The sequence below is a fragment of the Colletes gigas genome, unplaced genomic scaffold (assembly GCF_013123115.1).
Source record: "Colletes gigas isolate AHSC1104 unplaced genomic scaffold, ASM1312311v1 Colletes_gigas_Sc00028, whole genome shotgun sequence".
In the NCBI taxonomy this organism is placed as follows: domain Eukaryota; kingdom Metazoa; phylum Arthropoda; class Insecta; order Hymenoptera; family Colletidae; genus Colletes; species Colletes gigas.
Window position 1 is genome coordinate 1,079,053 of NW_025106657.1, and position 18,975 is coordinate 1,098,027.

Sequence of the window (18,975 nt, forward strand, 5' to 3'; positions counted from 1 at the left end):
TATATCGTGTTTGGTCTTATTTTAACCGGAAAACTCTCACAAATACACTGATAAAAGTTTCATTAAAGAGAAGAGAAAAATAAAGAAGTTTCATCTTTGCACTATTCCAGCCCCAGATCAGGTTACACTACGCCCTCTACTCGACGCTAAGCTTCTTTAGTGTGTCAAGGGGAGTTCCCTCTCACAATCACTAATAGGGATGACTACCGTTCACTTATCCAATCGAAAATGACTCAGTTATCCAACACGATTCATATCTCATCAAGAACAACACAATTTTGAAGATTCTCAAAAATGGACAGATGACTTACCTCAAGTGTTGCAATTTTACTTAATTCACCCAATGTACTAGCTCAAAGGAAATTCTTAAATACACAAAGATAAAATAAAATGAGAACACTCAATGAACCACTTAGCCATTATATTAAAGCACATGTTAATATGGCTTATTTTGAATGTTATAGCATTCTTGAATCTCCAAAAACTAAGAATCTCGAGGAAACGCAATCTTTAATTAAAGTGATCAAGAACGTTGGATTTACTTAATCCGACCACGAATCCTCGCGTTTCGATTCGCCATTCTCGGTCGTTCTTTGCATCCCCGGCCACGAAACCGATCGAAGATCCAGAAAACGTTTTCTCGGGGGAGGATCGACGGATGGAATCCTCGCAGACTCGTGACCGTTTCCAATTATTCGACCGTAAGCATGACGCTTCCGGGGGGCTGATTTACGCGGAATTCAAAACTAATTGGCCACGAGTACCGTTGTCATCGAAACATCTGATGTTGCACGAAGTAACGGGGGCGACCGAAGTATCCGGAATATTCCCAATTTCCGCACAACCATATTCAATATCCGGATGTTGAAACTTCGGATAGCTGCAGTGCGCATTGCCGAAACGATCGTATCGGTGAACTATTCAAATAATGGTAACCGTACCCAACGTCCGCCTCGTCCTTTGCGCCCAAACTTCGGTAATAATTGATAATCGACATTCGCTGCGCTACAAATTTCACGCGGGCATTCCGTGGCCTCGAAACGTGTAAGGTAATTTCTGGGCTTGTTAAGGCGATGCGCCCCGGCGGATGTTTCCGGCAGGCAATTGCCTTCAGGATCGTTTCGAATTCTGGGAATTGCTTATCATCGTGCATGAAAATAACGGCATTAACGTTTTAACGACCGAGCACTCTATACGGCGTCAAGTTACAGCCGATTATTAACCATCGACGACACGATTTGGCGACTTCGCATCAAACTCGCGTCGATATTATAAGGGAAGTGTCTTCGTTGTCGCGAAACTTTGTATTGATAATTTACTGAATGTTCAGGCTATTAACTTAATTTTTGTTGGGTGGTATTTAATAATTGCGCGAAGATTCTTTGAGGTAAACACATACATATATTATGAGAAAAGGAAAGAGATAAATTTAATCGTACAAAACAATATAAGTTTAACCCTTTGCACACCTGTGTCGAGTGTGACTCGACATCAATTTTTATCTCGGGAATTCCTTTATCGAGTCCTACACGACATTTTTTCAAGTCCAAACCAAGGAGATATCATACACTTGAAAATTAAAAAATACAACAATAATGTAAATAAAACAGACATTTAATTGAATTTGTTTGTTCCTCTATTTGTTTAAATTTGCCCTACTTTTTAGCTAACGTAAATTTCAAATAAAACACTTAAAAGCGTTGGAAGCTGCTGGTAACAAAATTCAAATATAATTCGGAGTGCAAAGGGTTAACGCAGAACGCAATAACACGTGTTTTCGCCATAACTGTAACCGCACACACGTCTGTTTGGCACGGGGATCTATACGGAAGTGAGATCTATGGATCGCTATCTGGAAACGATTATCTTCCGTGGTAGCGCGACGATCTATTCGCGGGAAGAGCAAACTCCTTCAATTTTTTATAACGCGGTCACGAGCGTGCGAATTCGTCAACCTTCACTGACTTTTGGAATTAAATAAGACGCGATTTAATTAATACTGTTGAAGTAAGAAAAGAAAACAAATTCAAAGCAAATTTAACGACCCCAAACAAAAATCGAGATTAGTGCAAGAATGGTTGTTAGAATTACAATTGTCCGAAAGTAATGAAAACTCCACCCCATTCACCGGATTTAAATTCTATCGAGATGGTATGGAATATATTTATTTACTCAATTACAAATAAAACTGAATTACAAAACAGATTACAAAAGGAATGGTAAACAAATTGAAATTAATTATTTAAAAACAATAGTGGGATCAATGCCAGAAAGACTTGCAGAAGTTATAAAACAAAAGGGGTATTCCACTAAATATTAATTTCGTTAAAACAGTAATTAATATAAAATGAGCGAATAATTTTGTGACGTGAGAAAGTGTTAAGTTTCGTCATAACTTGTATTTTTGCAATTATAAATCAAAACTTTTCAATTTATTTTACGATTTCGATACATTGAACTCTAACTTATGTATATCCAAATAAAAAAATCTTTAAAAAATCCTTGGCAGTCTGATTATTTCATTCATCTTTGCCACATTATTGACTGAGCCAATAATTTTGTGATCCACTGAATACAGGGTGTTGGGCCATCCCTGAGAAAAATTGTAATGGGAGATTCTAGAGGCCAAAATAGGACGAAAATCAAGAATACCAATTTGTTGATGGAGATTTCGTTAAAAAGTTATTAATGTTTAAAGTTCTCCACGTACTGGATTTCTTTCTCGAAAATGCGCAGGATTTCGAGGGTATGTCTATTCACCAAAAATGATTGTAATTGACCCCTGCAATTAAAAATAATTTTTTTAGAACGATTTGAAATTTTTTTTTCGTCGAAAAATTTAGGCTCACCTCTGTCGATTTTTCTTTAAATTAGTTTTCAATTTTTAATAAATTTGTTTGACACTGTACGGGAATAGTGTCTAATACTTTTTTGTAGGTACCCATGAGCTCTACTTTAGAAAAAAGTTTCATTGAAATATGTGCACTATTGTACGAGTTATGGCTGTTTAAAAATTTAACCATTTTTATGGGGTTTTTCTCATTTTACGGGGTCAAGGAATAATTTTTCGAATATTTTTGGAATTTCTACGTATTCTCCTTTAAAATTCGCGTTGTTTTCATTTTGAAACATTAAAATCGTCCAATCCGTTCAAGAGTTATGACATTTTAAAGATTCGCAAGAAATTTCAGGGATAAATGTCATATATGGTCAGACATTAGATTTTCGTTAAGGAATTTTTTTCTCGAAAGTATGTAGGATTTCGAGGGTACGTGTAATGACCAAACATGATTGTTATCGTCCCCCACAACAGAAAATAATTTTTTCAGAATGATTTGAAACTTTTCAATTTTCAGGGTAACAGACAGTTATGGTCAGACATTATATTTTCAGTAATGAATTTTTTTCACCAAAATGCGTAGGATATCGGGGGTATGTCTATTCACCAAAAATGATTGTAATTGACCCCCGCAGCCGAAAATAATTTTTCTAGAACGGTTTGAAATTTTTTAGTTTTATTTTGTTAATAACTTTTTAGTGAAGCCTCAGTCAAAAAATCGATATTCTTGATTTTCGTCTTATCTTGGTCTCTAGAACCACCCATCAAAATTTTTCCCAGGGGTGTCCGAACACCCTGTATAATTTTAACAAATACATTACCAGCTGGAAACGAGTATAGTCGTTTTACGACAAGTGTGTGTTTTTCTAGTAATTTCTCCCCTAACGCAAGTAAAAAATTCTAATATTATCCACATATAACTCCCGCAAATTTCAATGAAATATATTAATTGCAAAAATACTTATCACATTTTTAGTATACACATGTTGAAGGAATTCTATATCATTAAAATCACTTTAATAAAAATGTCCCGCCGTTAATGTATTAAGTAATCTAAATGCCTACATATTCGAAGTATGCCAAATTAGAATTTGTCGCCACTGAACTTTTTTGGGTTACGTTTTATTGTATATATTCTATTTTTAGTTTTTATTTCAAAACGAATGCAGTTATTGAAATAAGTCAAGTCTTAATTTTATTTTAGGAAAAGAATTGGTTGTTACTAATAACCGTAATGCTGAGAAAAACTGTTGCCACGATAGAACAAGTATATATAATTTATAAACAAATTAAAAATGATAAAAGTTTCATATAATGAACCTGGATTTCTATTGGAGTGGGCAGGTAAAAATTTATCTACATTAAATTAATAATTGATAAGATCTATTTCCATTATCGTTACGAAGAAAATATTTTTTTTCAAAATCATGTGTATGAAAGAATAACAGAAAGTAAATGAGTAAATTCCATGATAAAAGAAGAGTAGAAAATTTAGAAATCAAGTATTCTCATTGTTATTAATCCACAAAAACGGTGAACACTCTAATGCCAATTTAACTTAGACATCGTTCAGTAACCGACGACTTCCACGAGTAACAAAATTAATTAGCAATCGAAACATAATCAATAATGAAAGTTCATAACTGTCCGACGGATACGCTTTTAATGTAATTGGCAATCGAGAAGATGCGTACTTGAAAGTTCGTGTGTTAGTAATTAAATTTATGATAGAACAGAGGCCAGCAACCTACGACCCGCCAGACGAAAATATTTAACCCCAGGGAGTCTCCGAATAAACCCTTAATCGGTATATTGGAAGAGCATTTTAACACCTCCAATGGCTACACTTATTTTCTTTATAATTAATATGAGATGGCATAAAAAAAAAAAAAAATAAGTATGCAAGGTTGCTGGTGTTATTATTTTTCAATAGTATACTTTATCGTATTGTAGATCGAAATGTGAAGAATTGAGAAGAGTTAGCTTCATTTATTAATTTCATAATGACAATTTGCTCTAAATTTAGAGCTTTTAAATGTATTTAAAATGTCTTTAAATATATCAAGAAATGTACAGTTCCTTTGACCTTGTTTGAATCCTAAAAACGAAATTAAGAAACGACTCTACTTCGTTCAATATAACAATTAATTGACTTTGGATAAAACCAAGTCTTGCAACTCCTTCGGTACAAATATTTACATGCCGTCTACCCTCCTCTGTGCTTTTGATCAATTTAATTAAATATACATGGTGGTCAATAAATTTGGTCACCTCGAGTTTATCTCTGTTATTTCTTGGGATACAGTAAAATTTTAGACAACAAAAGTTGTATGGCTTGAAGAGGTCTATAATGTGACAGTAAGAATTTTTTTACAAGTGCAGGGATTTTGAAGATTTCAAGGTCAATATCATTATTTTAAATGACACGATATACTTTTATAACTGGACACAACAGAAAAAAAAAAATAGAAAAACATTCTTGTAAATAGAACTTACAAAATAGCACATGTGGAAGGTTCTTGGTGTAGTTAATTTATATAAAATACGTTACGATTTTTATATTTCTAAATAATTATTTCAGATATTTAAAAATTATTCTTTCATGGAGAATGAAACACGTACGGTTCGAAAGTCTTACAATTAATACAAATAGATTCTCGACATATGTATGTTTAATCATAGATGAGAATTATTTGTTATATCGTTAGAAACTGTATCAAGAAATGTCCTTTTCACAAAGAATGAATTTACTAACATAAGTACAGTTTTACCTCGTTGAGTGCGCGAATTTTTCCCTCGATTACCGCACCAGAGTCACTGCTACCACCGTTACTCTATCTAGTTGGATCTACGTGTCCCAGTTTCTTCCACGAATGGCACATGAAAGAATTGATTTCAGCCTGAGGTAAAAAAGGTTGATTGAACCCTCGATGAATAGGATGAACAGAACTGGACCCAATTCGCGATCAGTTAGGGAAGCAATACAGTATTCAACGCTCTCTTTAACTATAAAAACTCGGTGCAAATATAGAAGGACGCAAACAGATACAGAACTTTCATTTAACTAAAATATAGAACACAGATTTCCTCAGACAGATTCAGCCTACAAAACCTAAAACATTCAAATCTCGATGTTAAACGACCGCGTGACATTCTGCAGGTTCTATGCTTTTACCATACTCGAACAACGACGTTTCTGGCTTTACTTTTTTCTGATTCATTTTCTACATAGAAATAACAGACAAACTATAACACAAATGGTCTGTTGTTTACAAATTGTAAATCACTTTGAGAAATAAAAAAGGTTTATTTATTTATGATTTTGATTAATATTAATTGTTCTTTTACATAAAAAGAAACCATTTCATTGTGTAACTTCTCTTATATCTTTATACGTAAAAATAGAGTTGAAACACAATCTTTTCCTTATATTAATGTCGATGATATGATATTAGTCTCCAATCCATCAAATGTTGTAATCTTTTTAAATGAAATAATTTCCAACACAGTTTTATACTTAATTTATTTTTCCATAAATAAATATTCACTTTTCTAATAAATACTGATATTTATTATCAACCACGATAACTATGCCTTAACAAGATCGAAAGATTCAGAGTTTACGAGTTACCGAATTTTGCACAACGAAACCGTTGTTTCGAAACGAAAAATATGATGAAATATTATTTTTTGCCCTCACGCCAATCCTGTCAAACACATTGGCCATAATGTTCGGCGATTGTTAAACGCAAAGCGTTGGCCACGAAGCTCCCAAAACAAATGCGACACCAATATACGCTCAAACAATGAAGGAAATAGGTAGGGTTTGAAAAAGAGCTCTCGCATACCGCGTTTGACAGAATGATTTGTACCAGTGTTTTGTAAAAGTGTACGCCTTTTCAACGTTGCAGAAGATAACGATCGAAACGTGCAACGAGTAGTTACGATTAATGGGTTCTTTCACTTTGCAAAACGATAGCGATGGAAAAATGTTGCCAAAGGTATTGATTTGTGAGGAAATTTCATCAGATTCCTATTAAACCCTTTCTACGACGATGGTACCGTGCACATACATTTGTCAACATACAGTTGCATGCTCTTACGAATAGAACCTCGTATTATTTAATGCATTAATTGTTATAATACATAGAAATAATGGTAGAAATACATGTATATTTATAGCTAAGCATTGTGTTCTGTCTTCTACAGTAGGTCAATTTTGTTAAACAAAAATTATCCACATTACAATGAAGTGCTGTAAAATGTGACAAAATTTAAATATCGACACTTACAATTTTTTAACATTTTACACTGTACCATATTATCACTTTCATCGAATTTATACTATTCGATTGGAAATACCCTCATTTTTGGAATAATTTATTTACGTTATTCTTGTTATAAACGACGAATTTGTGTAGATTGAAAAGGACTCTACTTGAGCTTAGCGCTTTAAAAATGATGAATTTATAAATAAAGCGGAAACCAGCCCTATCTGGTAAAAATGTTAATTTACGGAAACGATTCGTAACTACGTATATACAACGATCAGAAATGAGTTATACGATCTCAGGAGACCAAAATAAATTGGCTCGAGTCGGATGGAAGGTATTCCGGTACTGCAGTCGATCAGGGAAAACAAATAATCTAGAGCTAAATAAGAAATGAATTTCGTTCCATCGGAAGACATACACTACGGACTTTTTGTATTTCGTCGTTTGCTATAAAATGTCTTGTTACTTCAAGTTTTATATCCGTTTCATATTATACCTGTGTCGTACAAACGAATCGAAAAGCTTAATTAAAAAACAAATTTTGAGTATACTACAATGTAAGTAAAAAACACCCAATGGCTGTTGAAATCGTTGTAACATTCTTAAAACATCATCGATTTTAATTTAACAGACCTAGATTCTTCCTTGAATGGCACAGATTAGAAATATATTTGTAACAAAATATTTTAAACGAATTAAAAATTGAAAACAGATTATTAGTTAAACCACAATAACATATGCTGGTGTGTACTAGGGTTAAAAAATCTGAAATGTGGAAAATATCGTATCTCTGTAACAGTATAGATACTTTCAGGATTCCATGTCAGAATTCCACGATATGTATAAAATTATACATGTAAAAGCAGAACAGTAATAAAATACAACAGAAAAAGGTACCACAACGTAACACTATAATACACAGAATAATTCAACAATTATCTTCATAGTCAAATAACAAAAATTTATTAGAGCTTGGAATTGTACTATTATTGGCTGGAAATTTTGTACTTAATATTTTAATAGATAATTATTGGAAGATCTCATCAATGTATATGACAAATAAATAAAACTGTTCCATTTCTCAAAGAGATTTACAATTTGTAAACAACAGAGCATTTGTGTTACTTTATCAAAGTGTTAAAAAATGAAATCTATTATTTTTACGTAGAAAATAAATCAGAAAACTCTAGTGGTGCTCTACTATTCTCAACTAACAACATTGAGTGTCAAGACACACGCAAGTATTCAGACAAACATGTCAGGCGCAATTTTATAGAATTCCTGAATCTCCAAAAACTAAGAATCTCGAGAAAACACAATCTTGAATTAAAGTGAAACCTCAAAATTTGGTATTATTTTTATGTAGAAAATAAATCAGGAAATTCTAGTGGTGCTTTACTATTCTCAACTAACAATATTGCGTGTCAAGACATACGCAAGTATTCAGACAAACATGTCAGGTGCAATTTTATAGCATTCCTGGATCTCCAAAAACTAAGAATTTCGAGAAAACACAATCTTGAATTAAAGTGAAACCTAAAAATTTGGTATTATTTTTATGTAGAAAATAAATCAGGAAATTCTAGTGGTGCTCTACTATTCTCAAGTAACAATATTGTGTGTCAAGTACCACAACACAACACTATAATACACACAATTATCTTCACAGCTAAAAAACAAAAATTTATTAGAGCTTGGAATTGTACTATTATTCGCTAGAAATTTTGTACTTAATATTTTAATAAATAATTATTGAAAGATCTCACCAATATATATGATAAATAAATAAAACTGTTCTATTTCTCAAAGAGATTTACATTTTGTAAATAACAGACCATTTGTGCTCCTTTATCAAAGTGTTAAAGAATGAAATCTATTATTTTTTCGTAGGAAATAAATTTGAAAACTCTAGTGGTGCTCTACTATTCTCAACTAACAATACTGCGTGTCAAGGCACACGCAAGCATTCAGACAAACATGTCAGGTGCAATTTTATAGCATTCCTGAGTCTCCAAAAACTAAGAATCTCGAGAAAACAGAATCTTGAATTAAAGTGAAACATAAAAATTTATTATTATTTTTATGTAGAAAATAAATCAGAAAACTAGTGATGCTCTACTATTCTCAACTAACAATATTGCGTGTCAAGACACACGCAAGTATTCAGACAAACATGTCAGGTGCAATTTTATAGCATTCCTGGATCTCCAAAAACTAAGAATTTCGAGAAAACACAATCTTGAATTAAAGTGAAACCTAAAAATTTGCTATTATTTTTATGTAGAAAATAAATCAGAAAACTCCAGTGGTGCTCTACTATTCTCAACTAACAATATTGCGTGTCAAGATACACGCAAGTATTCAGACAAACATCTCACGTACAATTTCTGTATGCATATGTGAGTGTTATGAACTGGAAACGTCTGTTTTCAACTCTCCCCCTGCAATTCAAAAGAGACTGCCCATAGACTGGCCATTTCCGAATTTTTAACGAAACAAAACTCTTCGTGATATTTTATCGTCGTAACATTTTTGTGTCGAGGCATCGTAACGTTACGGTATCTTGGGCCGTGGAATTTTTATGCGGTATTTTTGGCTATAATATTATGAACGCGTGGAATTCTACCGTGTCGCCGTTTCCAGTCGATGAACGAGGAAAAACAGCTCTTTTTATACGTATTTTAGGGGTCATTCTTGCAACGGCGTCGCAGTTTCGCGAATCTGCAAAATGCCAGTGTTTCGCGTAATTCCGGGTATTTATGCGTAACCATTGTTGTATGCGCGTTGCCCGCTGAAAAATTACCGGTTTCGCGATAGTAGCAACAGCGATCGCGCGACATGAACGCAATCGAGCCGAGAAAGAATAGTTTCCAAGAATTTCGCCGTTCAATTAACCCGACGAGATTCTCGACGTGCTCGCGAGAACGCTATGGCGTGATCGTTCCAATCGGAGCAATTTCGAGATTCGCCGGTGCACCGTGGTTCTTGCAATAATTGAGTCGTGCAGCAACCTGAAAGACACGAGGCCCTCGTGTCCGTCAGACACCCCTATAACGCGTTCTTAAATATCGCGTGATGGCCGATTCGCATCGTGAGGCATTAAACCTTCGTTTCTGTACAATTCATTTACGATTTCACCTCTTTTCATTTTTTAGCTTCGTTTCATATCTTATAATTACATCGTTATTTTACTACACCGCCAAGCATATTAATTGATGTGTTTCAAAACACTACGAGTCCACCAACCATCGTTTCTAAACAGTTTCCTTTTTATATCTTTTTAAAATCTTCAATTGAAAATAATCAACAGAACTTTCACTGTTTAAAAAATTCAACATACTACCCGCAGTATTATATTAATAATTGCCAAAACAATACCATGACTGAGTTGTTTTAAATATTATTGTTGTTTAAAAATAATTTATGAATGAGATATTATAATACTAGTTAGGACTGAGTTAGCTAAAAATAGTTGTAACTCATATATTATCACAGAGTGGACTTGTGCTGTTTTGGAACTCATGGCTTCGATTCTTATCAAATACGATATCAACTGAAGCGTGTTCGAACAAAAAAGCAGTGATTTGAACCTTCCAGAGCACTCGAAACAATACGTTCTGTGAAGAAATTAAAACAGAGCAATTTATGAATTAATGCATTAAATAAATTTTGCTCTTCGATCGTAAATCATCCGTAAAAAAAGAGGAATTAACCATAATCTGTCGTAACGATCGATCCTCTTCCGTTCCGAATGCTCTGGAAAGAGGTGTTTACTTTCGTACCAGAAGAATGGAATTGGAAATGGAAACTCACCCTCGATAATGGAACGCTGCGGCTTGTAGGACATGTCTGGAAAGAGAAAAGGGTTAATATTAGTGAAATTAGTCACAATATGTACACCAGGAGTGTTAAGAATAGAGTTAAGAATTTTGGATGGAAGCAAGCACGTTCAAGCCATCGCCCCTTTGCAACAAATTGTTCCATTTTACGAAAATATTATGGTGCACGATATTCATAGCGGTGTAAAAAGTTGCTGGCGCTTACGATAATAGGCAAAAGAAAATTCTGCGAAGTAACTCTTTCAACTTAATGAAATAAAGGCACCCTTTTCGTTCCGTGAAGTCTCGTCTTCCCTACAACATAATTAAATAATGGTTCCCTTTGTAACTAATGTGGGGTTCAGGAATGGCATTCAGGGTTGAAATTACGTTTGTTGCATGTTTCCTCCGGGGTTGAAAATACGTTTACGTGCCGTCATTTCAATTGTAATTAGAACTATATAATGTTGTTACGCGTTGCACAATACTTTCCCGCGTATTTCATATCACAAGACTGTTATCATAGTTTTTCCTTTCTACTGGTATTATCTACAAGAAAAAATAAGTAAAAAACATACAATAAAATTTTTACTATGGTGTCTTTGTATTTTCAATACTTATGTCTTCTGTTATGTATCTCGTACTATATGGTTATCCCATTAGCGAATAATAATTATTATTATGGTATAAAATCAGTGTACCACGTTCGTGGACGTGAATACTATAGCATTCATTTTCACTGTGATGCAAAATTACATGAATGCTACAATATTCAAATCTATAAATCACATTACCATATATTCAATTTTATATAGCTTTTATTTTTTGAAATTATTATGCTGAATGAATTACCTGTCCATTTTTGAAGCTCATTAAAATGTTTACTATCCGCGAACGTATTAAAAAGTTCCAATAGAAGACCTATATTAATAATAGTAAAAATATGAAAGTCTGTTGTGTTAAATGCAATAGTTATAACATTATGTGATCGTATCCAAGACGTCATGTTTAGCAAATACGAACCTTATGGCTTCGAAATTTAAAAGAATTCTATTATTATTAGCTAGAAATTTCCACTTCCTGTGTATCCAACATATATCTGTAGAGTATTTAAGGATAACTCGAAACGATTTTATCATTTCAGTTTATCGAACACTCAGCAGACTCAATTTAAACGAAGACTGTCCTTCAAGTTGACGTTCGTGTATCAATCAAGAATTCTATTATAATTAGCTAGAAATTTCCACTTCCTGTGTATCCAAGATATATCTGCAGAGTATTTAAGGATAACTCGAAACGATTTTATAATTTCATTTTATCGAACACTCAGCAGACTCAATTTAAACGAAGACTGTCTTCAAGTTGACGTTCGCGTGCCAATAAAGAATTCTATTATTATTAGCTAGAAATTTCTACTTCCTGTGTATCCAAGATATATCTGTAGAGTATTTAAGAATAACTCGAAACGATTTTATAATTTCAGTTTACCAAACACTTAGCAAACCCAAAGAGGAATCGCATTCACGAAACCTAGACACCAACTTTAAATTCTGCTGACAGAAAGACGCCACGCATTATTTGCCTGTAAAATTAAGCCCAATTGAAATTCACGCCGCGGTAAAGAGAAGGGCAAAAACATTCAACGATCCAAGCCGTTGCAAGGAGCTAAGTTCTTCAGAAATTCAGTCTGTCGCGTTTGCAAACTTTCGTCGATTTTGTCGCGGCCCTGAGACAACCGTAATTAACGTCTAAGCGCTAATCAGCCCGATCCGAGGTTTCTCGAACAACGAGACTCAAGGAAGGAAGACTTACGCGAATCGGGGTTAAGGCAGACGGACGGGCCGTGGCAACTTTGGGGAGCAAATAACAGGAAATTCGGGGTCCCCGAGTTGCGCAACACGCTACGATGATGTTCCTCTCGTGAAACTTTTAATTATCCTTTCCTGGGCTCCTTTTAATGAAGAGGTTCCGCGTACGTTGCTCCGGCACATATGACGTTGAAAATAATTACAAGTTTCTGCATGAATTCCGGACCTAACCCGAACGATGCACGTTCAACGACAACGAATGCTTGTTCCGAAGAGGCGTGTTTCGCATAGTGACTATCATGGAACGAAGGGCACCGTTAACCCCAATCGTCTGGCAAAGTTGGTCGCACGATCGCGGAATCCCTCGCTATCTTCGGGTTTTACGACTTTAGGCGACTAAGATGTTTGAGACTTTGATGGTTCGTAATATTATTAATTACAGGTAACGCTATTGTGAAACTCGAATGCAGAAGGAGTTGTTGCGATGCAGGATGACGATCGATCAGGGGTTCGATGGATCGTTTGCGATCTAATGTGCATAGCGTTGATGCGATCTTGGTGTGATGTGAGTGGTAATATTTGCTGACAAACTTTAATAAAAACAGTAACTGAATGTACGAAGATTGTGTGCTGGTCGAGTGAGTTCTAACTGTGTTCTCTCCGAGTTCTGGCTGAGTTCTGATCGATGGCTGTGTGTTTGCACGCTTGTCGATTGGGTTAAGGTTGTGATTGGTGGAGGTTGTTTTGTGGAAAGGTAAAATGTATGAATTTTGGTTGGTCGGTTGTGCTACGAGGGTGGATCTGAGATGGCCTTGAGGTGGGGTTTGAAATGTTTAACCCTTTGCATTCCGAATTATATTTCAATTTTGTTACCAGCAGCTCCCAACGCTTTTAAGTGTTTTATTTGAAATTTACCTGTTAAAATATCTGTTTTATTTACACTGTTGTTGTATTTTGTAATTTTCAAGTGTATAATATCTCTTTGGTTTCGACTTGAAAAAATGTCAAGTGGGGCTGGACGAAGGAGCTCCTGAGATAAAAATTGACGTCGAATCACACTCGACATAGGAGTGCAAAGGGTTAAACATTTCGGGAAATATTAGTCGGTTAAAATTGCAGGTGTATTGAGGTTTGAAAGTGATGCACAGCTGTCGAGAAGGTCGAGTTTTATGGGGACGGTCACTGTAACCCTTCTGTGTCTACCTGTGTTGGGTTTCAACAGGAGAGGAACATTCTTAGGAAGCAATTGAAGAAAAGAAGTTAGATAAGACAAAGGAAGAGCTGAAAGAAAACAATAGAAAGTAAAAGAAACAAGAAGACATCAAGATCGAAAGATAAGAGAGGGGAAAATTGAATGAAATAAAAGAGGTGTCATGACAAAAAAAAAATAGACCATGATGATATTGCCAATGTAAAAGATTAGGCACATGTCGATTGTATAAAAATAAATTTAAAAATAAAATTATCCAATGCCTAAACATTTATAGACTAATTAACTAGTCGGTACTAATTACAATATAACTATTTTTACGAATTATCAACCCTTATAAAATTTACGAAAAGTAACTTCCTCCCATTTATTAAGTCCCGAAATACAATTATACAAATATTCATCGATAAAATAAAGAATGGATATGAATCAAAAGCGATAAACGAACACAGTGCTGAGTAAATTGAGTAACGATGACTTGAAGAAGTGACTATCGTATGCAGAAAAGTTCAGCCTATCGCAGATGCTATTAGCGAGGCAGTAGACTCTATTTAACCCTTTGCCGTAGAGTGACTGAATTTCTGACTCGTCATAAGTTCTTTATGCCAAGTTTCGCAATGACGAGGCTACTCTCGTCATGAAGTCTAATATATCAACATATTTTTACATTCTTAAGATACGAATAAATTTAAATAATATACGTTTGAAAAATTACTTGTAATTAACCATTTGACGTACGATTTAATTTCAAATAATTTTTCAAATGTATGCTACTTAATTTTGTTCGACACTAAATCCACAGACATTTTATGTATACTCATTCCTACCATGACCGATCAAATGACCAGTCTTTCTCTTTCTCTTTTACGAGACAATATACTCTTAATATTTGCGTTATATATAGAATGTTAACTTACGAAGTTAAGTCGTGTATTTTTCTCTTTTATGTCGTATATTTTAAAATTCTGAACAAAAATATTCAATATGCGTATACTTAGCATTTAAATTTCATAGAGAAAACTTACATACTACGTCGAAATTTTTTAATTTTCATCGGATAAAAGATAAAACGCCCTTGAAAACGAATTTTGCTTCAACTCGATACCGTAGTTAGCTCCAGAGAAAATCATTATTTACGAAAAAATGCCGGCTAGTAATTATGCAAACATTCTATATAGAAATTTAAATTCATTTTCAAGTAAATGAACAGTTTATGATCCAGTTTTATCGCGCATTAGTTGTATAATTAATAGGAATTGGTGAAATTTCTGTAGGTATATAGCGTCAAAGAAGATTACAAAATAAACATACAAAATAGAATAAATAATAATAATTGTTATGTTCAACGGATGGAGGATGAAGAGCTCTTTAAAATGAGTGTCCATTGAAGTCGATAGCGTAATTAGTTCCAGAAATATAACGATTTTTGTTTCATGTCATTCGCGTCGTTAGTTTCGGAGATATAAGGGTTCGAAGTTTGTTGACATCGACGCGAGGTCGATGACCGCGCGTGCTCGTAGTAAACAATGCGTAGTAAATTCTTGGAAATACTACGGGGAACAGGGTCACGACAGTCTCGATCTTGGGGTAGGTCAGCATGATGCGAAAAAGAGAGGTCTGACTCGTTAGACAAAGACAGAGATAGTAAAGTTAAAAAAATTACCTCTTTACACAAATTGCAATATCTTCTAAATAGAAAGTCAGATCGACATAAACCAAAAACCATTTTAAAGAGGAAGATTTGCCACTCTCAAGAGTGACTCAATTATGGAGAAATCACTAGTAGTTTCACCCAGTAAACAAATATTAAATAATCGCAATGACTTGCTATAATCGTGGTTGAAATGAAACACTCACTCGATAAAAGAGAAATGGAATGCAAAATGGAAAACAACCAACATACACAACATCACACAAGACTTCTTCATGGCAGTAAACACCAGTCTCATTACCAATGAAGAAAAAACTATAATATCCAGATTAAGATGTGGCTATACAAAAATAACACAGAACTATATCCTCGACAAAGGAGACCCACCAAACTGCAGCTCCTGTGAAAACACACCACTAACAAACCACATTCTATGCGAATCTAGAGACTTCGATCAGCAAAGACAGGTTTATGGCATCAGGTCAAATACGACCCTAACATCCAAGGACCATATAAAGGACACCTCAAATCTATGGAACAAAATTTAACGATACAAATGTGAGAAGCAGCGCCGTTAATCGTCGCTAATGACTCAGATGTCGACGTAAAAGAAACCCAGAAGAAGAAGAAGAGATGAAACACTGGCTTCGTGACCTACGAATATCGTAAAAGTAAGAAGCTCGTCGTGATCGAGGATTCAAGAAGCGACCTTGAGCTTGCGATTTATTTCCATCCGCGGACGTCCCAGTTCTCCGGGAATACGAGAGACCACGATCGGTGGAAAACCGTGTCGCGGTCCACGCAAACACGACGAAAATATCTCATTTTGTCTGGCTGGTCGCGAATACCCGCAGCGACTTAATATACAATATCCTGTCTCTGACGAGCTCGCTGCAGAGGGAACGGAAAAACAAGAAAGTCCCGTGTGTACGCGCGACAAATATGTATTTTAGGGAGCCAAGAGCGTCGTTGCAAGCGCGATTGCGGGAACCTGGCCGAAAACGCAGTCGCACGTTGATATGAATTGCGACCAATGTCGGTCGACGGAATGCAATAATTCTCGCGATTAAATGTACGTTACGACTAGGAAGGTTTTTTTTTAAGCGACGCGGTTTTGTTACCGGGCGACCGTTGGAATATATTAACGCAGAAATATATCGCCGGTTCGCGGGAGTAATTCGTCACGCATATGCATTCACGGTAATCTACACCGGTACGCGCGCAGAAAAATGGCTTGCCAGAGGGACAAATGTATTTTAAATCCGCGACGTGGCGAGGGCGGAAACAGAAAGGGCCGGCCGGGTAATGCAAAAATCAATGAAACGGAAATATCGCTTTTAATTTCCACGGGGAATTTAATTTTATTTTTCTCGCCGGCGGGGTACGGCGCGGTGTGCTCGCGGAACGAGACGCGCGCGTTTCGGAAATTACTTGTTGCAATGGCGACCGTAATTACGTCGCCGCGGCGATTCATAAGGACTCCCGAGCACAATTTCGCGTCGCTGCACGGTCTCTTGCGCTCGTTCGATAACGGTCAAATTTTACCCAACGGCTGGAAAACGAGATTTCATTACCTTCGCGAAATTGTTTCTTAATTAGACCCCGGCTCGTCGCTGGATCAAACACTCGCTCTTCTGATTGTCGGCCGATACACGCTCCGCGCGCTGTACGGAAAAGGTGTTCGTTTATTCAATATTTCTGATAACTATTTTCCTCTCGCCCGATCGCGACGACGAGTTACTGGTAAACGGAGATCGGGGAACGTTGCAGTGGATAAAAGAAGTACACAGGAACTTGATAGGTTTATAATTACCATTACTATTATAGTAATTATTATCTTAACTGAATTTCTAAACATTCGTTCAACTCTTTTCACGATCATTACGCCTTTTAATACTGTAAGAAGTATACAAGGTAATCGGCCACCACTGGGAAAAATTTTAATGGGCGATTTTAGACGCCAAAATAAAACGAAAATCAAGAATATATTGATTGAGACTTCGTTAAAAAGTTATTAACGGTTAAACTTCTGCCAGTAGACATACGTCCAATGTATTTTTTCATTGCTTGAATTTTGAATCGTTAAAATTCTTCAATCCGTACAGAAATTATGATTTTTTAAACATACGCATGAATTTTCGAAATCTAGAAATTATATTTTCAGTAAGGAATTTTTTACTCGAAATTGGGTAGGATTTCGGGAGTATGTCTATTGACCAAAAATGATTATAATTGACCCCAGCAACTAAAAATAATTTTTTCTGAATGATTTGAAATCTTTTAATTTTGTAAAAAAATTTCACACCTACCCGAATTTTTTTCTCGAAAGTGCCTAGAAATTCGGGGGTATGTCTATTCATAAAAAATGATTAAAATTGACTCCTGTAGCAGAAAATAATTTTTCCAGAATGATTTGAAATTTTTTAATTTCGTCGAAAAATTTCAGCACCTACCCCCTGACGATTTTTCTTAAAAATTAGTTTCTCATTTTTAGTAATTTTGTTTGACGCCCTACAAAAAAGTTGTCTAATACTTTCTTATAGATACCCATGAGCTCTACTTTAGAAAAAAGTTTCATTGAAATATATTCGCTATTGTAAGAGATATGGTCGTTTGAAAATTGGACTATTTTCATGGGGTTTTTCTAATTTTTCGGGGTCAAGGAATAATTTTTCGAATATTTTTGGAATTTCTACGTATTCTCCTTTAAAATTCGCGTTGTTTACATTTTGAAACATTAAAATCGTCCAATCCGTTCAAGAGTTATGACATTTTAAAGATTCGCAAGAAATTTCAGGGAAAAATGTCATCTATGGTCAGACATTAGATTTTCTATAAGGAATTTTTTTCTCGAAAGTGTGTAGGATTTCGGGATATGTCTATTCACCAAAAATGATTGTATTTGACTCCCGCAGCTGAATATAATTTTTTCTGAATGATTTGAAATCTTTTAATTTTGTCAAAAAATTTCACATCTACCCGAATTTTTTTCTCGAAAGTGCCTAGAAATTCGGGAGTATGTCTATTCATAAAAAATGATTAAAATTGACCCCTGTAGTCGAAAATAATTTTTCTAGAATGATTTGAAATTTTTTAATTTCGTCGAAAAATTTCAGCACTTACCTCCTGACGATTTTTCTTAAAAATTAGTTTCTCATTTTTAGTAATTTTGTTTGACGCCCTACAAAAAAGTTGTCTAATACTTTCTTATAGATACCCATGAGCTCTACTTTAGAAAAAAGTTTCATTGAAATATATTCGCTATTGTAAGAGATATGGTCGTTTGAAAATTGGACTATTTTCATGGGGTTTTTCTAATTTTTCGGGGTCAAGGAATAATTTTTCGAATATTTTTGGAATTTCTACGTATTCTCC

General features: G+C 34.9%; 1 protein-coding gene across 1 annotated transcript in view; it reads right to left on the reverse strand.

Moving 5' to 3' along the window:
- The window catches only part of LOC122401790, a 379,856-nt gene that overhangs the window by 325,960 nt on the left and 34,921 nt on the right, over positions 1–18,975 (reverse strand). Inside the window, exon 2 of the mRNA XM_043404145.1 lies at positions 10,927–10,962. Within this exon, the coding sequence (XP_043260080.1) occupies positions 10,927–10,962 (36 nt within the window). The remainder of the gene's footprint in view (positions 1–10,926; positions 10,963–18,975) is intronic.